The 24,099-nt window shown below is 42.6% G+C and overlaps 1 protein-coding gene across 1 annotated transcript; it reads left to right on the top strand.

Annotated features, from left to right (window-relative positions):
* Positions 1-5,476: 5,476 nt before the first annotated feature.
* On the top strand, positions 5,477-23,560 carry LOC311307232 (cytosolic phospholipase A2-like; the record flags this gene model as incomplete). Its single annotated transcript, XM_084436030.1, has 17 exons — positions 5,477-5,509; positions 6,166-6,247; positions 6,588-6,736; positions 7,878-7,991; positions 8,391-8,428; positions 9,636-9,780; positions 10,878-11,014; positions 11,197-11,419; positions 13,562-13,676; positions 15,995-16,132; positions 16,378-16,467; positions 18,539-18,604; positions 19,233-19,469; positions 21,076-21,260; positions 21,580-21,769; positions 22,403-22,560; positions 23,474-23,560. 17 exons carry the CDS (start codon positions 5,477-5,479, stop codon positions 23,558-23,560), a joined length of 2,187 nt encoding a protein of 728 aa, XP_084292156.1.
* Positions 23,561-24,099: the final 539 nt, after the last annotated feature.

The raw sequence follows: 24,099 nt of genomic DNA, 5'->3' as shown, positions 1-24,099 counted from the left end.
CCCATCCAATCATGGATGACTGTCTGTGTCCATGATGTAGGCAGTGCAATTAAATAGGCCTAACGTTCAAGTATAGTTGTGCATAGGGATCAATTGTTCGAATGTTGTCAGGTGTTGGTTCAAGTGTTCAAGTGTAGGCTACTGTAGTGCAGGGTCTGTTGTTGACTATTGTATAAATAAGGTGCTAAGGTGCTCAAAGTGTCAAGTGATCAGTTGTTGGTTCGGGTGGGTGGTTATCCAAATAACCGTTTTTAAAATAGCTTTTAGCCTAGCTACGTTGTCGGAGATCACTGGCCAGGCGGTTTTCCTCTTTCTGTTGTCGTGTATTTCAGAGCATAAACTTCGAATGAAAAAAAGAACTCCAGGAAAAACGGTCGAATCAACAATTTATTGAGCAAGCCTTTGCATGTATCAAATCTTCGGCATTAATAGAGTTCCTCTTACGAGGCGGCGAATTTATATCTTGGCTTCAAGCCAAATATCACATGACAAATAAATGTACATACAAGGGATATAAACATGGTCACAAACGGTCAATGGTGTCAGCTGATCTTTGCCCCCCTCTTCGGACACGGGGGCTGCTGGGTCCTTCCTGTGTCCTCCTATGATCGTATTACAAACTGTAGGCTAACTGACTTCTTCATCCGAGGTGAACTTTAGGTCACGCTGACTCAGAGACAAAGACAAAGGAATGCTGACTTAGGACAGGACACTAACACAGTTCTACCTAATGTGAAGTTTATTCATTCTTCTTAATAAAATAATTAGGCTACTACATGAGAGTAATACAGATGTATTGATGTAATACAGTATGGTACAGTATAAAAGTATACTATACTGTACAAGCTTGGACTGTCATTCTTGAGTGGATGGTGACAGGCAGGTGAGATGTGAGGTGTGATGAGAGATGTGATGTGTGGTGTGAAAGCCTTTCGAGAACAGTCCTCACACCTCCTCCATCTGTCTCCCCATTTACAGTGGAGCGACATCTATGCACAGCATGGCATACTGTATTTTCCAGGATTAATGAGTTGATAGGATTCCTATCTCAAGGTCTGAGAGATAATATTACAGTGCCATGTGTCTCGATTTGACGGCGTGCATTGCAATTTGCTTGCGGTAGAGAATAAATAGGCTAGGCCTACTTGAGAGACTGTTTTGTTTTTTTTATTGTTTTTTTTAAGCCTATTAATTAATAGGCTAAAATCGCAGGTAATGAAAGTCAAATTCAGGCAGGTCTAAGAAACTATAATTTGGTTGCCGTTGACATATTTGTTTTCATGGCTGACGTCTCTCTTATAGGCCTAGGCCTATACCTTTTTTTTTTATATATATTTACGAATAGGCTATGAAAGCTGATTAGTCTGTGAACGTTATGTCATCGAATGACTGTCTGTCCTTGCAATGAGTGAGCCAAGTACATTAATAATAGAAGTTTACTTTTAGACACTAAGTTTACATATGGCGCGATCGATTCAGTTCGATTGCTTTGCACGTTGGATACATTGGATAGCTTATAATCGGTCATATGGTCCTGTAAATACCTCTCTAAATATTTGTTAATGCCTCTGAAATAGCCAAATGCCTTCAATAGTGTATAGGGATGTGTGAATGAATGCCATTGAAATAGCCGAATGCCTTCAATTTGTTTGCTTGGCAAGGTGGATACATTGGATAGCTTATAATCGGCCATATTGTCCTGTAAATGAAACTTTAAAAATATTTTGAGTAAATTAATGAATGATAATGACTTTAATGTCCCTATATAGTTTCATCCACAACAGCTCTCATTACAGAACAATCTTCCGATTAGTACTTTGGTGGTCTAGGCGTAGGCTATTCTTGGGAGATGACTGTACATAATAAGGCTGTGCGTAATCCTGGTGGGTTGGTAATAAGGCCGTGCGTAATTGTGTTGTTATGTTGGTTGGTATCACACAATTATATCACCATTCTTTCCTTTATGTCCCTGTCCCATCATAAAAGGTTTCATTCAACTTCTACTTTAGGGGTCTGTTCTGTGGTCTGGGTTGGAACAGGCTATGTTCTACAAAAAACAGCATGTCCAAGGCACTCTTCCATAGATTAAAAATATTTAATGAGAGGCTAGTTCATAATTGAACAATAAAAAAATAGGCAACCAACATGTTTCGGCCTCTCATGGCCTTCATCAGGGTATGACAAAGTGACACAACACAGTCACTTTACACTTTACACAGTACACATATAAAGCTAACATATCCTCTCAATCAGACACATGATAAGCAGCTGGTGAGGAGGAAAATACAATTAACTTACTAATGGCCATTGTGCAAAGGCTCAGAGCATGGACAGCAAAGAGTTAACCTGTTGCTAGGCAACGGCACTTTAATTAGCAGGGCATATTGCGGCTTTGAGTTTAGTTTCAGTTGTGAACCAGTTCAACGGCAAAACTAGCTGAAGAATTAAGTGTCCTTTGTGGTTGCCTTTGTGTGCGTCAATGAATAAAAGTGAGTACACCTTTCTGTTTGGCATAGATATTTACTTTAGATTATTAGTGAATCCATAATTAGTTGTTTAACATAATATCTAAATTATCTGTTTTACCACAGATTTATGCTAGGTCTATTTGAGTGTTAGCCCTTGTGACTGACGTTGTACACAAGTACCTATAGGTACCTATAGTCTATCTTATGCTATACTATTCTATTTGTTTAGTAGGCTATGTTTTACTCTGTTTATTCCTAGTATTATCAATACTTCCAATTTAAAGTAAGTTTAGAGATTAGGGAGTGCTAAAGAAATTTAGGTAAATTAGCCTTTATGTCTGATAATATAAGTAGGCTAACTGTAGACGTTATTAATAATTACATGTTCCTCTCTTTAGAACCACACACACACACACACACACACACACACACACACAGAAAGATAAGCCTGTGCCTGTGCTATATGTTTAATAACCCCCCTCAAAGGAGATTCCTGACCAGACACCCCACATTGATTAATTAAAAAGAAAATTGATCCGAACCACTAAGAGCTTCAGTACAGTCATTGGCCGGGTTTCCCGATAAAGAACCTTCTTCAGGAACCCTTCTTAAGCAACCCTTTGCATGGGAGTTAAGAAGTACTTTGGAGTTAAGTAGGTTCTAAACTCGTTCCGGAAACCCGGCCATTATCATAAATGGTCTTACTCCACCAGAGGTCAGTGCATGACCTGTGAACAATGTAGCAATGAAAAAACCATTCCAACAGTATAAACAGAACAAGATATACTAACATGCATATTTTTATGTTTTATAAACATGTAATCATATAAAACAAAACATGTGATACCTAGAAAGGAGATCATATCAATCATTTTATCAAGACCAGGAGGGAACATGGCCTGAATCTGATCCAACGGCTCTCTTTCTGGTTTAGTGTTCTCTCTCTATCTCCTCTTCTAGGAGTTAAAGGGACATTATCTATACATATGGCTGTAAAAGAGACAGAATTGCAGTTATTATTGCAGATTTTCCTTAATGTGTTTCACAATGGCATAGTCGCATAGGCTAGTCATCTTGACAAAAACATGTTAAACTCTCAATTTCAAAGACAAGGCTGCGCTATGGGGGAGTGCTTTAGTCCGTCTTATGCGGGTGCAAATGGGAGGAGGATTTTGTGCTCCATCCTCGTAACGTTTTCAGAGACAACATTTAGTGGCTTGTTATATAGATGTAATCATAATGTGGTGGACAGGGACAGTAGATGAACTGCTGTGTTTTGTTTTATATGATGACATGATATGTACATGCGTCTACAAAAAGATATATTTGTGCATGTTGGTATATATATTTTTGTCTTTATACTGTTGGAATTGTTTTTTCATTGTTATATTTTATAACATTGTTCACAGGTCATGCACTGACCTCTGTTGGAGTAAGACCTTTATGATGATGGCCACTAGTTAATTGTCTTTTCCCCTCACCAGCTGCTCATCATTTGTCTAATTGAGAGGATGTTTAGCTATATACAGTATGGACTGTGTTGTCTAATTGAGAGGATGTTTAGCTATATACAGTATGGACTGTGTTGTCTAATTGAGAGGATGTTTAGCTATATACAGTATGGACTGTGTTGTCTAATTGAGAGGATGTTTAGCTATATACAGTATGGACTGTGTTGTCTAATTGAGAGGATGTTTAGCTATATACAGTATGGACTGTGTTGTCTAATTGAGAGGATGTTTAGCTGTATACAGTATGGACTGTGTTGTGTCACTCTGCCATACCCTGATGAAGGCCATGAGATACCGAGACATGTTGGTTGCCTTATTATTAAATAGTTTATTGTCTAATTATGAACTAGCCGCTTATTAAAGTGTTTTAATCTATGTAAGGGTGCCTTGGACTCGCTGCTTTTTATGGATTTGTATATTGACCAAAGAGCACATGCACAGCCACTAGCCTACTTGGCTTTACCAGTTTTAGGAATGCGGTAGCCATAGCCCATTTTTAGGATATGTTCTACGCTGGAAATAGACTTCCCTTGCCAGAGGCAAAAAACCCTGAAATATGTATTATTCAATTTGACTCCGTTTTACCTACAGTCGCCTATTAACTAGGATACAATATGTTGTTTATAGTGTAATAAAAATGTGTGCTTGTTAATTATGTAGGCTATTTGTTTAAATAGCCTATAGATATCTTATTCTTCCCGTTTTACTCTGTGAAAGCCCCTGATATTGCATATTGCTGCGAGGCGTTTATTACACCGAATAGGCTATGCTGATAATTTGCCGACACAAGAGACAAGTGGAAATAGCCCGAATGATCTAATGCTTGGACATAGACATCTGTTGTTTTTATATTACATGTTTAAAGGGAAAAATGGAATTCGGAAATCATTTGACTTTCGGCCACCATGACAGCCATTGTACAGGCTTTTTCGTTCTCATAACAAGTTTCAAACCTTAAACAACTGGCCTTTTTCGTTTAGTAGGCTAAATGGTTTGATTCATTGATTTAAAACAGTTTTCTGAAACGTTTTTCTGTAAAATCATGCATACTGTACAAATGTTAGTGGCGATTACTCATGGAATGAGGACTGGAAATGGTATCTCTCAGTCTGCCACTCTGTTTCTTTATTATTTCTCTCTCTCCTTGTCTGTTTTGTTTCTTCACACACACACACACACACACACACACACACACACACACACACACACACACACACACACACACACACACACACACAAACACACTCATAAACACAGCTATCTTAGCCCTGTGGCTTAGCATACTTCCCCTCAGCCCTGTCACACTCTGGCAGATGCCAAATTGCTGGTGTGTTGAATGCGCGTTAGTAACCTTGCTATTGTTAAACTGTACTGTTTCCCCAGTCTGTATGCCTCCCTGCATAACTGGCAAATCTTCCTGAGTTCAAGTTCAATTCTGGAGCCTGGGCAGAAGCTTTCCCATGAGCTGAGACCAACCCTCCCACCTACTGAACAGCCATGTCTGCCACAGACCCCTATCAGTACATCATGGTGAGTTGCACTGCTAAAAACACAAACCACTGTGTTGCTGACCCGACCTTGTACTTGATAACAGCCAATAGAAGCCAAGCGCTACTGCGCTACTGTTGTGTAACAACCCCCCCCACATACACACACACACACACACTCACCAGAGAAACGGGTAACGCTACAATATGCAGTTAGTCATTTTGAGAGTTCTCGCAGAACCACTGTCATTGTGCGACTGTGATCTTACATCTCATCTGATCTCATATCCGAGAAAGAGATCTCCACTACACCCAAGTCTAGATCTCCACTACACCTCTAATCTCCACTACTCTTGGTTTTGGTATTGGGCTTTTTGCCAATACTTATGTCTACTGTACTTTATGAAATGCATATGCCTTGAATCCAAACAGTAGAGTGTAGTGACTAACATACTGTACATGGGAAGAATAGGTTGGTACAGAGGTACCAATGAGGGTGGAGATTCCTCATCTGGGCCATGTTTCCTACCCCTCTGAGGAGCTGACATTTGAATGGGTTTCATTAGATGCCAGAAAAACTGCTTGAATGAACCATTTAGATCCGATGGCACTGACGTCTTGTGTGTGTGTGTGTGTGTGTGTGTGTGTGTGTGTGTGTGTGTGTGTGTGCACGTGCGCGTGTGTTGTGTTGCATTACAGCTACAACAGCAGTTTTCACACAAGTTGAAAGTGACAGTGGTGCGGGCAGAGAATGTCACCAAGGGAGCCCTGGGTGACCTGTGTGAGTCTACATTAACTGGCCACACCTGTCTGACTGTTCCCATCTCACACTGTCATATGCGTCACATGCTCTTTCAAAACAATACATTGTGTTGTTGTGTCATCAGCACATATAGAATGCCTCCAAATGCCAGAACTGACATAGCGTGTAGTCAAATGTCAATTTCAAAACGTTTCTAATGTATTTTCTAATGAGTATGTGAGTGCGTACAACGAGTTGAATTTGTTAGTTTACCATATATATGTACTGTATCCACAGCCTTGTATGTTTGCATGTGTGGCATGCTTGCAAAGTGCATGCTCTGCGTGTTGATGACTTATCCATGTGTTTGTGGCCGCAGTGGACACGCCTGACCCTTATGTAGAGTTGTTCATCCCCAATGCCCCCGAGAGCCGAAAGAAGACCCGACACATAGACAACAACATCAACCCAGAATGGAACGAAACGTTCCACTTTATACTGGACCCAAATCAGGAGAATGTTCTGGAGGTGAGCTTCAGTACCGCATCATTTAAATTCATGAGACTTTATATCTACAGAATGTCAGGTCCGCTCGATACTAGTGAAGTGAGTACCTAGGACTGGAATGAGGAACTGATTAGCACTGATAAGATACTGTAAGAACAAGCGATTCCAAAGTACAGTACATGTACCCATACCTGTTACACATGACAAAATAAACTGTATATTCTAATAGTTTCTTTATATATATATATATATATATATATATATATATATATATATATATATATATATATATATATATATATATATAGTTCGGCCCTGCCTGACCTTCATGACATGTGACATCAGTGCCACTGGCCTGTAGTCGTTGACAACACTGGGACGTCCTTTTTTGGCCACTGGAATGCAGGTCTTCCACTGCTGGGGCACCTTCTTCAACTTCAAAGAAAGGTTGAAAAGGTGCTGGAACACTCCAGCTAGCTGTCCGGCACACTCCTTAAGCAATCTTGGGTTGATGTTGTCTGGACCTGCTGCTTGGTTGATTCAGAGCTTGGAAAATTACCTTCTCACCTGGCTCAATGCGATGAATGGTGGAGGTGGGAAGGAGGTGCTCTGAGCTCGAAGGGGTGTGTGGGTGTGTGTGTGTGTGTGTGTGGGGGGGGGGGGGGGGAGTCAAACCTGTTTACCTGTAAACATCTTTAGCTCATGAGCACATTCCTGGCCTCCCCACATGGCTGGACCTGATCGACTTTGTCTATGGATCTTTTTCATCACAGGTGTACTCTTTCACGTTGATATACAGGAGGTACAGGATCTTATTCTCTCTCATTTTGCATTTCACGTACATACTAAAGTTTGTTAGGGTTCTGGAGAGGGAAACGGGATTGAAGTCTCCATTAATCGTCATGAAGGCGCTGGGGTCTTGTGCCTGCAATCCCACAACATGCGCTGCCCCTGCCTGTGGTGGAATGTGCACAACGACAACAAAGGAGTGTGAGAATGATACGAGGCAGATAGTACGGTCTTAGCCGCACAGCCAGCAGCTCTATATCAGGAGTACAGATGCTCTCCTTCACTGTTAAACGTCCATGGTTACACTATTTGGAGTTAATAAAGACAGTGTGATTGGTTGATTTGATTTTAAGTTGGTGCTCTGCCCAATCAGATGACTTTAATGGATGCCAATTATGTGATGGACGAGACACTTGGGACTGCATTGCACAACATCTCCAAGATGAAAGTGGGCCAGACGGAGAGAGTGGCTCTCCTCATCGGCAAAGTAAGATGTCTTCTGGAATGATGCTTTCACTCACTCTTGCATGACAGACTGAAGTTTGCATTAGACAGTAATTGCCTGTTGACTGAAGTTGACTCATGATGACTGAGGTTGACGTGATGATGTTGCTTCCCTCTTTCATCTGTATAATCCCTCCGTCCTCGTTCTCTCTTGGTCTATTTTAATTTTTCTCTTATACTGTTTTTCCTCAACAACTTCATGCCCTTCTCTCTTTTATCTACTACCCTATCCATCACTCTCCCTCCTCCCATTCTCTCCTTTCCTCTCTACCTCACCCAGCTTCTGGATGTGGCGACAGTGTACCCCAGGGTGTCTGGCCGTCGACAGACTAATCAGTGCCCACTCTTCTGTACAGTAACCAGCTTTTTGTTGTTTTGACAGGCAACAAAAGTGTACTTGGAGATGTCCCTGGAGATCTGGTATGTATCCTCTTCTGTCAGTAGGTCTGCCTGCTTCACTGATGATATATTAGCCTCTGTGGCATCTATGGTTCACCCAAGCTTAAGCACTGCGCCCAGCAACTCAGACAAGAGCTTCAAGTCAAATTGGTACAGTATAACTGTACTCCGAAAACACCATACTGTACCTTTTCTAACAGTAATAGTTGCTGCTCTTATTAAAAGCAGGGCGTTAGTGGACAGTTGCTTGCATCACAACAGACTGTGAGAGTTAAGGGGTGAGGTGTGAGAGGTCATGCTAGTGTCCTCTGCGAGCATCACCGTGAAGACTGGGGCTCGTGAGGCAGTGGAACAAGCAGAAGTGAGGATGAGACATGGTGTCTTGGTGGACTCTGTGACGGTCGGATGAGCTGGGCTTGGTAGTCATACAGGACCTCGCTATGACAAAGCTCAGGGGAGAGAGAGACGACAGCTGATCCAGGAAGAGATCCGGTCAGAGGTCAGAGGTGGAGGAAGAGCACCGCAGCAGTGGCCATGCGCCAGCAAGGAGCCTGGACGAACTGGGACCATGCATCTGCCTGTAAGATCATCTGGACTGACATTTGGAAGTCGGAACCAGCAAGACTCAAATTTCTCATCCAGTCTGTGTATTGTGTTCTCTCGAGCCCATCCCAACCTGCACAGTTGGGGTCTTGCAGAAACCCCAGCATGCACTCTGTCTGGCAAGAGGTTCCCTAGAACACATCCTGAGCTGCTGCCCCAAAGCCCTAGGAGAGGGGAGGTAAGGGGAGGTTAAGAGCAGAGAACATTACATCTCCACATGTGTGCTGTATGATAAATAAAGATTCTTCTTCTTCTTCTTCTAGGTACACATGGCGCAACAACCAGGTGTTAAAGGCAGTAGCGGACTCCATCTGCACTGTAATCCAGCAGAGCAAACATCAGCTCCCAGCAAGGAATAGCATCGCCTTTGTCAGGCGCTCTCAGATCTGGAAGACTCTCAACATTAGTCATCCTATCTGACTGGCCAGTTTACAGGACAGGAAAGCCTTCAGCACACAGCACACTCTTGCTCTAAGCCCCATTGACCAAACAAAGCATACTTCCATCAGGCACCTCTACACATTTAAATCCCGTACACATTTCACAGGCTTTATACATACAGATGTCCCATCTTGTTTATAGAAAGCATGATACCGATACCCTCTTTTTGGTCTTGTGTTCCCAGTACCAACCTGGACCTGCGGCTCAGTCTGGCCCTCTGCGAAAAGGAGAAGCTGTACAGGCAGACCAGGAGAGAACGGGTCATGCTGGGCATCAAGAAGCTGCTGGACATGGAGAAGCTTTGCTTCCTCCCCAGCTCCCCTCAGGAGGTGGGCACAGAGCAACACCGTGGGCCCAGGCTCTGACAGAGGCCTACCGCCACAACCCAACCCTTATGTTGTACTGGCCATGTTCCTTATATTTATATGTTATGTAATAGGTTCCGTTGCGTGGTTGAGGAAAGAAAAACGACAATGAACTGCATGGCTTTAGCTATTTTGCTAAATCTTGATTATAAAGGCAGTGCACACCTTCAGGTCCTTGTGGACAGGTGTGTAGGAGGTCATATACAGGTGTGTAGGACGTCATGTCCAGTTGTGTAGGACGTCATGTCCAGGTGTGTAGGAGGTCATGTCCAGGTGTGTAGGAGGTCATGTCCAGGTGTGTAGGAGGTCATATCCAGGTGTGTAGGAGGTCATGTCCAGGTGTGTAGGTCATATCCAGGTGTGTAGGAGGTCATGTCCATATAGTACAAGAGAGATTCCCGCACACCGTCCTTTATTTGGAAACAAACTTTATTGTAACGTTTCGATCAAAGACCTTAATTTTTTACCTTTAACCAGATGAAGGCCTTTGACTGAAACGTTGTTACAATAAAGATATGCTGCCAAAATGTCAATCACTACTCTTTTTCACAGACTTCTGCAGGCCAGAATAAATGTTAGCAAACAGCTTTCATCAAACAGGCAAGAATATGACATACATATATGATACATACATCAAGTTTGAGCATTATAATCGTGTAAGTGTTAAAGGAGTAGTGAAGGGAAAATGCATGTATATGATCATAAGTAACCTTAAAACAGGGCTAAACATGCATTTTCCCTTTACTACTCCTTTAACTTTTTCTCAATAGGCTGCAGTATAATTGGCTGTGGTGTGGGCTTATTCAGTCGTTACATTTAATCCAGTCTGCATAAGACAGAAGGCAGCAAATCTGCTCTGGGAAAGAGTGATGCAACAAGGACAGTTAGTGAAAGGCTTGTAGCCCTGACATTACCCAATAGGAAGTTTTTCCACTGACTCAGAAATACTGTCATGTTTGATCATCTTAGATTACGTGCCCATTTTAGAGGTATTATGATGTATCCTCATCCTGTCACACTCACCTATGTTTGTCTGTCTGTGTTGTGGGTGTGTGGTGCAGGTCCCAGTGATAGCCATCGTGGGCTCCGGGGGCGGTTTCAGAGCCATGGTGGGCTTTGCGGGGGTCATGAAGGCCCTGTACGAGTCGGGGGTCCTGGACTGTGCCACATATGTCGCTGGGCTCTCTGGATCCACCTGGTCCGTTGTGCTGTCGTCTCTTCCTCTTTGTCTCCTCCTCCTTCTCTCTCTCTCTTGGCTGTCTCTTTCTCTCTCTTTCTCTTTTCCCATCTCTCTCTGTGTCTCTCTCTCCTTTTCCAAGAACAACACCAATGCTGGCCCAGGCATTTTGACAGATGCTAATCTATTCCTCCCCCTCCCAGGTACATGTCCACGCTGTACTCCCACCCAGAGTTCCCCACTAAGGGCCCTCAGGAGATCAACCAGGAGCTGATGAGGAGTGTCAGCAGTAACCCCTTGAGGCTGCTGCTGCCCCAGCACATCACTAGCTATGTCCAGGCCCTGTGGAGCAAGAAGGCCTTTGGACAGCCCGTCACCTTCACCGACATCTTCGGCATGCTCATAGGAAAGACGCTCATCCCAGGGGTGGGGAGAACTGTGTATCTCTCTGTCTGTCATCACTAGCTGCCTTGACTTGCCGTTCTCTGTTTCACTCTGTCCTTGGTAGGCTTTACTGCATATCTTGTGGCTCATCTCATCTCCTTTTCATCCATCCATCCGTCCGTCCGTCCATCCATCCGTCCGTCCATCCATCCATCCATCCATCCATCCATCCATCCATCCATCCATCCATCCATCCATCCATCCATCCATCCATCCATCCATCCATCCATCCATCCATCCATCCATCCATCCATCCATCCATCCATCCATCCATCCACCCACCCACCCACCCATCCATCCATCCATCCATCCATCCATCCATCCATCCATCCAACCAACCCACTCATACAACCCTCATCCCTCTCTTTGCTCCATTTCCCTTTCGTTTGCCACTGTATTTTCTCAGCACCATAGTCTTTGCTTTCACTTGCTTGCGCTTTGATCCTGACCCTGGTAATTTGCCTTGGGCTGCAAGATTATGACAAAAACGAATAATTTCGATTATTTTGCCTGATATTGTAATTGTGATTATTAAGTATGATTCATTTCACATTTTAAATACATTTTCATGTATATAAAAAACCAGAACAAAACTCAGAGAAATATACAGTATGCGGTCTATCTGCTATCTGTCTATCAGTGAAGTTACCTACAGCCCACTCAGCTGGAACACGTGATTTGTCAGACAGCCCATGATTCGTCCATGTGCCCCCAGCTCACTCAATTCAAAACGGAATTATTAATTGCTTGAATTGTGATTAATTAACAGTTATAATTAAATATGATTATTATTAATTATTACTATGATCACTATTATCTATAATAATGAGTATGTTATGCTTACAAAGGAATGTACATACAGTAGTACATCATGACAGAATAGTGGACTTGATAGTAAAGGACATATCTAATTTTCCAACCTCAGTGAGAATGTACAAACATTCCTGTTTCAATGTCAATTTATTTATATACAGTAGCACAATTCATACAAATCAAGGTAGCACATAGTGCTTTACATAAAAGGAGATGGATAAAAACAAATCATACAAACACAGTGAGAACAGATTTGAAAGAAACAATAAAAGTATAAGAGCGTTACAAATTAAAATATTTTTAAAATATGTAAAATAGAATAAAAACTATGAAACAGAATGCAAATTAAAAACACTAAGATATTAAAACAAGTAAAACTATGTGGAAAAAGCAATGTTAAAAAGGTGTGTCTTGCTTACCACAGTCTTAGACATTCTCAGGTCCTCTGGCAGGGTGTTCCAAAGGCTGGGGGCATACGAACTAAAAGCTGCCTCCTCATGCCTCTTAGTCCTGGCTCTAGGGACCATTAAAAGCTCTGTGCCAGAGGACCTGAGGGACCTACTGGGTGTATATTTTAAAAGCATAATCTTAAAATCAATTCTAAAACTGACAGGTAACCAGTGCAGTGATTTTAAAACGGTGTGATGTGTACCCTCCTGGTCCTAGTGAGGACACGTGCTGCAGTATTTGTATTATTTGGAGTTGACTAATAGCAGTCAATCCCACTGTGTTCCATCTCCGCAGTAACCCAGCCGATTTTACACATCTGTCTGCTAATACACCAGATGTTGTGGTGTTGTCAGTGAAGTATCCAGAGAGGTGTTTGTTCTGGAGGTAGCCTGCACATTTGACCCTAGCCTAGAGGAAGCCTTCATGATCAAGGTTGTTAATTAGCAACCTCTCCTGAATACCATCTCAGAGCTGGGGTACAGATGCAGACTACTTGTGTTCATATTTGGCAGCCTAGGACATACACATAGGTTGGTCGTAAGAGGGCTCCAACAACTGGGGATGCCCAAAAAGAGGGATAAACGCCTTGCTAAGTATTGCTCTGTCTCATACAGTATGGCGGGTACGCTGCTACTTGTACCCTTGAAGGATGTGTGAAAAAGAAAGCTGGTCCATTGTGATTGTATACTGACTGCACTTGTAGTATTTGTGTCCCTATACATACATAAACAAATTGTTAAAGTGTGTGTGTGTGTGTGTGTGTGTGTGTGTGTGTGTGTGTGTGTGTGTGTGTGTGTGTGTGTGTGTGTGTGTGTGTGTGTGTGCATGCGTGTGAGCGTGTGTGTTTTGCCCTTTCCCCAGAGGATGGACACTAAGCTGAGTCAGCTGCAGGAGAAGGTGAATGTGGCCCAGTGTCCTCTTCCTCTCTTCACCTGTCTGCATGTCAAACCAGACGTGTCCGAGCTCATGTTTGCAGGTCAGCGTGTGTGAGGATGCATCTTCAGTAGATTGTTTGTTGCGTGTGTGCCTGCATGTATCTATTTGCTGAACTGTTTGCATAATGAATAACAGGAGGTGATCAGATGATCTCTGTCCTATCTGCTATACAAACTACATACATGACCCTGTGCTCATTTACCAACAGCTGGCATGATGTGTTTAGGCGTGATTGACTCATAGCCAACTTGTGCTTTGTGGTGTGTGTGTGTGTTTTGTTCATAAAGCAGGTTTTCCCTATGGATAAAAACCCATTATTGAAATTCTAAAGCTCCAACAGTGACATCTATAACATGCAGCTGGAGGACCCATAGATATATATGGAAGGGAGGCTAGCCTCCCTTAGGGCGGGTTCTTTTCTCTTAAATCAATGTAATGCCTTTTTTTCTTGCTAATTTGTGATTGGCCAAAACGCTGAAAGATTACTGCAAGGGCGGCTAGTACTCCGGCCCTGTCTGAACAGGATTCAGATATTGACATTTTGTTAGTCCAATCACATTCCAGATTCCAGATTTACCACAGTGAAGGCCGATTGAGTCGGCGTTGATGTCTGTGTTTCTCTTCCCTGGGCCATTAGAGACTTTTTGTGTGTTCGTAGCTCCATAATATAATACATCCGAAAGTATTATGGGACATATTATACATCAAACTGTTCGTCTATTTGTCTTGATTCTAGCCATCTAAATATCTAAGCTGACATAAATACTTTTCTTTGAGCTAGAGCCGTCTGAACACGACAGTTCCACTGGCTGGCTATAGCCGGTAACGTTAGCTACGAGGTGCAGGCTATGGCATAGGCAGGCGCGCAGATTGGCTGGAGGAGCAAACTGTCGGCAACTCATCCAAAACATTTCTAGAGACTGGGTCGCAACACCGGATCGGAGAAATCCACAGCCTGGCTCCTGCTTGCGTGAGAATTAATCGCGTTGCGGTGCTTATTCCTCATCCAGTGATGGATGGGTGGATGGAAAACTTTCAATTGAATGTTCATACTGTTCTGATAATGAACAATATGAACATTGGTTGACAGCAACCCAAATGAGCTAATCCCATAGCTGTACCATTGCTAGCTAGCCATGAGCGAACTGTTGGATACTGCATTTGCTGTGCAACGTATTCCATTGTCCAGTTGTCAAATCTATTTGCCAACAAACTGTTTGAGAGCCAGCACACCTCAGTGTCCCGTAATAAAAAAAAAAATCATCACCTAACCTCTCCAGCACCTCACCAATATCAATTATTTTCTCTCTTTAGAGAAGAGTACAGTCCATTACAACTATTGCTTACAATGTTTTATTGTTGTTTTGTAATATTTTATCATGAATATGATAAATAAATGCTACATGTAGTTAAAGAAAGTGTTATTCAGTTTTTCATATGCTAAAATTGACTGTAAATCCACTTTAAAGCTGATATTTCAAATAATAACTGAGGGAAAGTGCCCCCCGGTGCCCATGGGTACATTTTTGAGTCACCAGCCGCCACTGGTGTGTATACAGTACTGGATAAACTGGATGTGAGCTGCTACAGGGAGCCAGTGTAGAGAACGGAGAAGAGAAGTTGTGTGGGAGAACTTGGGGTGGTTGATCACTAGGTGAGCAGCAGCTTTCTGGACAGGTTCCAGGGGTTTAATGGCTGATGCCGGGCCCTAGCAAGGAGGGAGTTGCATTAGTCCAGGTGGGAGATGACAGGGGCCTGGATGACGCCATTTCGTAAGTGAGAAAAGGGTGAATCGTCCCGATGTGGTACAGCAGGAATCTGCAAAAAGCGTGTAACGGATGTGATATGTGCGGTGAACAACAGTTGGTCGTCCAGGGTCGCACCCAGATTCATCACAGTCTGAGTTGGTGTCACAGTTGGTGTCGGGAAGCCCTTCCTTGGGAGGAACAGCAGCTCAGTCTTGTCCAGGTTGAGCTTGAGGTGGTATGTCGCCATCCACGCAGGTCTGTCAGCCAAGCTTGCAGCTATGTGTGTCTCCACTTGAGTGTCAGAAGGAGGAAATGACAGGACCAGTCGCAAAGCCATGCGAGCGAATAAACAATACGCTTGCCAGAATAGGACGGGGCAGATCCACGAGCCACCCAAACATAGTCTGCCATTCACTGCCATATATTTTTGGGAGCAGGATTACGCAAAAACTAACAGACCGGTTTTCATGACACTCGGTGGAGGGATGTAGTATGGGCCAATTTAGCACCCATTCAATTTTGCAATGTACAGAGCCACGAAATGCATTCAGGCACAGAGGTCTGTGCTCTCAGAGCACCATTTATAGTTTGGATTGTTTTTGTGTGTCAGACTGGATGGAGTTCAGCCCCTACGAGATTGGCATGGCTAAGTACGGCACCTTCATGACCCCTGACCTCTTTGGAAGCAAGTTCTTCATGGGAAACACTGTGAAGAAATATGAAGAGTACCCTCTACACTTCCACATGGGTAAGACGTACAGATGGTCTGTCCAGAAGGTTCTGAATTGGTATGACCAACAAATCCTTCTTGAGCAGCCACAGCAGTCGCCTTTTGTACTCAGTGCAAAGTATCTTCAAAGTCACACACACTAATGAACACTCATGAGCACACACACCAAACACAAACATTGGAGCAATCTCTTCGTCATCATCTTCATCACAAGATACCCTAAGCTAAATAACCAAAATCATCTTGTTGTGATTCTCTGTCAGGCGTGTGGGGCAGTGCATTCTCCATCCTCTTAAACAGAGTGCTGGCGGTCAAAGACACAGCCGGGGGCAGCACCATGGAGGAGGAGCTTGGTAAGGCTGCCCACTGAACTGCCTTACCCCATCTTTTACATTACAGTCATGTAGCTGATGCTTTTATCCAAAGCGACTTACAATAATTGCATTTAACGTAGGAAAAGCCAATGTACTACTACTTGCCAGAACTCACAAGTGCATCTCCTTTCTAAGGCAAAGTGCAAGAATAGCAAATAAAAAAAAAACAATAGGTGCTTAGGAGGGAGGATCGTGGCAGTACTTCTTGAAGAGGTGAGTTTTGAGCCTGTGGCGAAACATGAGCAGCGACTCTACTGTCCTGACGTGAGATGGAAAGAATAGCAGTAGGATCCTGAGGTCTAGGCCTAGTTACAAAGCCATCCATTCGACATCACCTATAGTAGGCTAACATTAATTATTTACTATTTTAGCACGGAACTGCTTTTTAGTACATTAGGCTTTGCATCTTGCACGGTGGTTGCATGGGAATCATCCTTTTTATATATATATATATATATATAGTTCTTGTCTAAGTAGCTTATTATTGCCTGTTGGTGCTTGGAACTTACTCAGTATTATTATTTTTGTCAAAAAACACATTAAAACATTTTTCACTTAAATTATCTTTAATTTTGACCGAAATTGGTGGACCCCCTGCAGTACCTCCGTAGATTCCTAGGGGCTGCAGAACCCCTGTTGAAGACCACTGGTACTGTATACACACATACACCTGTGTATGGTAGAGTTCATACATGAATATTGATTGATGCATCAGCCTGCACCCTTTCAAAGAATGTATTGCTGTGTGATCTGTGTTTTACAGGTGAATGAATAGGGCCAAATAATAGAAAGTTAATAGTCTTTACAGAAGTCAACAAACTTGCATACTGTATAGTGCGATACTGACAGACATAAAGATATGGAGACTTCAACAGCATATAAGTGCATACATTGCACTGTATGTATTGGGGGTTCAACTGAAATACGATCTTTTAAATCCTGCACCTGGTCTAAAGTACAGGTTGGATGTGTACACAGCTACTTCACTTTAACGGTTCACCTGAAATATAAATGATTGGTGATAAGCAAATCATATCAATGAATCACAGTTGAGTTCTCATTTGGTTACAGAGAACAATAGATTTCATTTGATATCCTGAAACCAGGGGTGTTTCTCCAATTGAAGATCGAGTTGGAGTGGGAGACAAAGACAAGATTCAGTGCAATTAGCCTATACCTAATGGCTTATGGTCAACCTTATAGATGTAAAACAAATGGTTACGATAAGGGTTAGGGTTAATGGATAAGATTAGAGTTAGTAGAGCCAGAGACAGTTTACAACCTAGACACACCATGATCACTCCTTCCAGTTTCATCTGGGCTGTGGGAAATCAAACAGGCAGAACAGGACTTTTTCCCCATGTCAATGAGAGCCCTGCTGGATTTGGGCATGCAGTATCTACATTGTACATTCTAGCAAAATTTGATTTGTACTAGTATCAAGCCCAAAGAGTCCAAAATCACACTTTTACAGTACATTCAGCTGGTGTTGAGAAAAACAGCTTTACTGTATACTAAGTGTGATATTTCACTGTACAGCTCCCATAAAGTTCTGAAGTTCCGCCCCCTCCTCCAGAGTTGCCCAAAAGTCGTGAAAATAACTACAAATATGGAGGCAATTAGCTATCCACTGGGTATTTATCCAGGGCTTTTATTTGGTTTGGTACGTTTGGTATTAGCGACACTATTGCAAAAAGGTTGTCCCTCTGTGGCACTGTGGCTTGATATCATATTCTGTGATATTGATATTCTATTAAGTATGTTGAAAGTTTTGAGAAGCAAATTGCCTTTCTTCTCATATTAAGAGTATATTTGACTTTGCAAGTTAAAGGCACATCGATGAAATAGCTCACTCAACTTTTTGTTCACTTTGGGAAAAGTCCATGTGTACATATCACACAACTCTGTCATGATTTCACATTTCATGTAATATCTTGTAATATGTTACATTATATAATCCAACATATGTTAGATCATACACTCCATGAAGAAATGTCAATTTTCCAATGGTTCCAGTTATCAATGAAGATGCCCTTGTCTTTTCTATCAGAACAAATAAAGCCTCAACACATCGTTGGACAGGACAGTCTGGACAATGATGAAGAGCCTTGTGAAGGTAACAACTTCAGTACTGGTACCGTAGATACTGATTCAGAGGAACTACACAGGAACTAGGTCATGTCGTTCACACTGTGTCCTCATGGTCTAATGGAGCCTCAGCATATTTTCATCTCATACTTCTTGGTATTTTATGACTGATATAAAGTCAACTCAACATTTTCACACTTTTTTCTCTAATTAATTCATAGTTCAATGCAATGTGATGCTCACATACTGCACTATAAATAGCCCCAGATGCCGTGAATATCCCATATCAAGGTTTGTGTGGCCTCTCCCTCTTACCTGGCCACCTGACAATTAACCTGGTTGCATCAGCTTGTGACTGCCAGCACAGTGTTTTGATGCCATTAGTAAACATGGCGTGTGTCTGCCTCTGGATCCTTGTGATCATGTAGTTGGGAGGGTGTTAGCTGTGTTAACTCCCTCTCAGAAATGTCGTGTGTCAAGAATGTGTGTGTTTGTGGCTTTGAGGGAATTCCTTCTGGGAATCATTCCTTCTTGTTGATGTTGGTGTTGATGATGCACAGGGATAGGAGTAGCAGGGCAGGCATGCTGATTCTGACACACCTATATGTATGGTGTTCATGTTTGGATACCATCCCCCCTCCCTCCCCTCCTATCAGCAGGCAGGGAGAAGCAGGAGGCGGATGACGAGAGCCACACCCAGGCCAGCTGGGTCCGGCAAATGATCAGCTCCCTGTTCAGTGACACTGCCTTTTTCAATTCACGAGAGGGGCGGGTAGGCAAGGTGCACAACTTCATGCTGGGCCTCAACCTGAACACCAGCATACCCTTCTCCGCCTTCAGCGAGAACATGTGCCAGAGCACTGCCGTCGAGGAGGAGGCGGATGCTGTCACAGGTCAGTGTGGTCAAAACCTGCTCTGGCAGCAGCACTCTGGACGTACAGTATGACCCTGTTTAGACTTTAGGTTTTAGAATGCGTTTTGGATGATCAGATCAAAAGACGGCGCTAAATACAAGTGTAAACGACCACTAAAACGCATTGTGCAACATTTACTCAAACCACTTTCAGAGGTGGTCTGGGACGCATTTGGCTACATATATTTAGTAGTCTAAACTATGGAGTCAAAATGAGGCCAGAAAGCATTGTAAACGTAAGTGAAGTATTGTAAACGTAAGTGAGGTATTGTAAACAAAAATATATGAATTGTAAATGTAAGTGAAGTATTGTAAACATAAGTGAAGTATTGTAAACAAAAAATATATAAATTATTACTTAATTATTAAAAAATAAAATAAAAATTGCATTTACAATACTTTTTTGCGTTTACAAAACCTTTTCTGCATTTACAAAACTTTTCTGCCTTTACAATACTTTTTCTGCGTTTACAAAACTTTCTTGCGCTGCAAAACATTCTGGCCTCTCTTTGACGTGGGGGCGGGGTTAGATGAGTGGCGTGTCCAGAGAGGAAGAGGCGGGGTTTCGGGATGCCCACCACCATATATAAATCAAAACCATAGAAGAAGTCCAAAAAACGTTGAGCAGCGCTCATATGGCGGTGGGCATCCCGAAACTCCGCCTCTTCCCCTCTCTTCCTCTCTGGACACGCCACTCATCTAACCCCGCCAAAAAGTATTGTAAATGCAATTTTTATTTTATTTTTTAATAATTAAGTAATAATTTATATATTTTTTGTTTACAATACTTCACTTACGTTTACAATACTTCACTTACGTTTACAATACTTCACTTACGTTTACAATTCATATGTTTTTGTTTACAATACTTCACTTACGTTTACAATGCTTTCTGGCCTCATTTTGACTCCATACTAAACACTAATGTGCCCTGATGCGTCCCCAATGAGGACATAACAGGAAAACATGTCATTTTTCGCCTTATCCTGCGTTGTCGCAAATTCCTTTGTCCTATCAATTGATACAGTTGGAATAGTTGTATTATTTATATTAGTTCTTCAAATATCTTTGGTCGCTTTCATGCACACTTTTTTGAATCTGAACTCAAACCGACTGATTATTGTTTTTTTTTACATGGGACAAGCTGTATGACCACACACGCAGGCAGGAGTGAGTGAGTGAGTTACTATGGTTACTTATATGAACACGGGGGTCAGCTGGACACATTTGGAGATGCAGATGTAAATGGAGATGTGTCTCGCTGTCCACTTGTGATCTGATCGCCCAAAACGCATTTTAAAACCAAATCTAAACAGGGAGTATTAGATACTACGTGCTAGATTCTACTGTAGATCAAGTACACATTTTAGATCCATTATTAGTAGAACTAGATAGACCATTTAAGTTGGGTTGGGGTGAGTTGTGGAAGGGTGTATGATGGCAGCGATGTGATAGAAACAGTGAGAGACTACAGTGGGTAGCTGCACGCATCTGTACTGTACTTATGCAGCCCACCTGAGGTAAATAACCAAGGCACACACATGCACATGCTTTGGGTGTCTGAATTGTCCTTGGAACATTCTCAGACCCAGATGAGTTTGAGCGCATCTACGAGCCTATGGATGTGAAGAGTGAGAAGATCCATGTGGTGGACAGCGGTCTGACCTATAACCTCCCCTACCCCCTCATCCTGCGGCCCCAACGTGGAGTTGACCTCATCATCTCCTTCGATTTCTCCGCCCGCCCCAGCGACTCCAGCCCCCCCTTCAAGGTCAGGGTGCTCCGGCACTTCACTTCCTGGTTTTCTTCAAGGAAAATGTCAGAGCCGTCATAAATTTGGGATTACCTGATAAAGCTGCTGCACTGGAAGCCAAAGGGGAGCCAGTTTCCATTTAAGTGGCTTGCCATATGTGGGACACATCGGCTGCATCCTTATTTTACGTTCAATAGTTATAATGATGAAAAGTTAAGATGTTTATAATAAACTACTTGAAGGGACAGTCGTGGGTGGTTAATTACAGTAAAGAATACAGTACAGTAGAGTCTTTGTATGAAAGTCTAAGTGGTTTTTATTTGTACTTGGGTTTTAGGAGCTTCTGCTAGCTGAGAAGTGGGCTCGGATGAACAAACTGCCATTCCCTAAGATTGACCCCAAAGTGTTTGACCGTGAGGGTCTGAAAGAATGCTACGTCTTCAAGCCAGAAAAGGGTGAAGAGAACTGCCCCACTGTTCTCCACTTTGTCCTGGTTAACATCAACTTCCGGACATTCAAAGCCCCTGGTAATGATGTGAATGTTTAGGAGGTTGTTGTAGGTAATTTAAGCCCATTGAGCTGTTATTTTACTGACTGGGTCATCACTTCTCAAAAGGTGGATAGGGATGTTTAGGATGTTGAAGGTTAATGTTAAGGAGGAGTGGGTTGTGTGTGTGTGTGTGTGTGTGTGTGTGTGTGCGTGCGTGCGTGCGTGCATGTGTGTAGAATTTTAGGAGCTGCCATGCTAGGTGACTTATGGTTCCATAAGGAGCAGATGCGTGGCCAGGTGTTTAGGGGGAATGTCCCACTACAATGGGAGAGCTCTGTGTGTAAATGCTGTAGGCTATATATCAGCCATGGGATACACAGACGCTGGCTAGCCCCCTCACTATTCTGTCTCACTTCCAGAGAAAATAGTCTCTCACTATACTGTAGCTAGGTCATTCTAACTGGGCTGCATGTCGGACCGAGTGTCTGTGTCGGAAGTTGTGTCCTAGTTCATAGGTAATTCATAATATATGAACAAACTCCTGTGCTTTATCAAAGAGGAGAAATGAAAGCAGCAGTCCTGTGGTAGTGAGCAGCTTTCAGTGTCACCGAGTGAATATCAATCCATGGTCTCCACTACACATATGGAGTCTTGGCTGTTTAATTTGAAGGAGTCCCTCGGGAGACAGAGCAGGAGAAGGAGTTTGCGGACTTTGACATTTTCGACAACCCTGAGAGGCCGTACTCCAGCTTCAACTTTCAGTACTCCAACCAGGCCTACACCCAGCTTCACGACCTGATGGAGTTCAACACGCTCAATCACATCGAGGTCAGTTCTGCTACAAACCACTACTGTATCTACAACTCACTCCGAGTAGTCTTGCAAGGATCGTTTTTTGAACATGCAGGTGCTGGGAGGTCAGATAGCATATCCCATGGAGTCGAGTGCCACATTCAAATGATGATTTGCTGATTTCTTACTGGTTGTATTTGATATCAGTACATTAAAGGTCAATTCACTCAGTCAGACCCAATGAAGGGGTCTCCCAAGTAGGGTTGCAAAATTGTGGGAATATTCAAAGTTGGAAAATTTCCATGGGAATTATCGGGAATTTATTGGAATTAATAGGAATAAACTGGGAATTTTGGGGCTATTTATACCAACTGTATTTACCTTGTCATAAACACACATACATATACAAATTTTGTTGAAAAAAAGCTGTTATAGGAAAATGGTCACAATTTCAAAATTCCCGAGCTGAACTTCCCATGGAAAATTTATAGAAAGTTTCCGGAAATTTACCGGAAATTTTCCACCCCTTTGCAACCCTACTCCCAAGTTCATATTGGTTCTATATGTAGAGTAGGTAGGTTTGAATCTACACAATCACTTGACTACCTACCTACTGGTAGTTCTACCCAGCTTACAGAGATCAGTTCAGTTAATCAGCACTGATGTAAGCAAAGCAGCATTCCAGCAATGTAAATGTCACTCCAGCCAACCAAATCTAATGCAACAAACATCAACATCAAAGTTGGCTCAATTGTCTGCAACTAATCCCACCCCCCAGATCAAATGGCGTGGATGTGTGTGCTGATTGCTTTAGCTACCCACCAACCCACCAACCATGTTTCTATAAAGATTGTGGTGAGCAGTCAATTGGCCAATTGTACAGCTACTGTATGTGTAGGCTTTTCAACATCCCACCCCCCCCCCCCTCCTACCACCATGTGTATCTCAGGTGATCAAAGAGGCCATCAAGGAGTGCATCATATACAGGAAGGAGAAGTTCCTCAAGTGGAAGACAAAAAGAAAAGACCGGAGGTGAAGGCAGAGGGTCAGAGCCATGGATGTATTCAGAGCCTATGAGAACAGTCAGAATCCTAAGCAGGCATGGAAGGAATCATCATGTCTGTTTTTTTTCATTTTGTTCTATCTAATGTGAGCCGATGGCGACTTAAAAAGGACCATAAGGTTTGTTGTCCTATGAGTTTTAAGATGTGTGTAGCATAAACTGTGCTTTTCATTGACTTTCCATTTGTTGAGTGCCACTCTTGAATATACTGAAATGTATTTAACTTGTCTGCTGTGGTTAGTCACTATTTCACGTTCTGAATTGAATTGACCCACCACTCTATAATAACATTTAGCTTGTAGCATCCAAGTCTGTACTTGTATCTATGTCAACCACCAATTTGGCGATCACTGATTGAGTCATTTGGCGTGAAAATCGGCCGATTGATTGGAGCATCCCTACGAGGAATTTACTTTTCGTGCATGGTGCATAACATGGAGACAACATTGGTCAGGGTGAAATGTATCATAGTTTATTATAGTATTGTGCAACGCGTATATTCAACCTAATGG

Source organism: Borostomias antarcticus (genome assembly GCF_949987555.1).
Source record: "Borostomias antarcticus genome assembly, chromosome: 3".
Lineage (NCBI taxonomy): Eukaryota > Metazoa > Chordata > Actinopteri > Stomiiformes > Stomiidae > Borostomias > Borostomias antarcticus.
The sequence above is the reverse complement of the archived record's forward strand: the minus strand, read 5'-3'. Positions and strand labels throughout refer to the sequence as shown.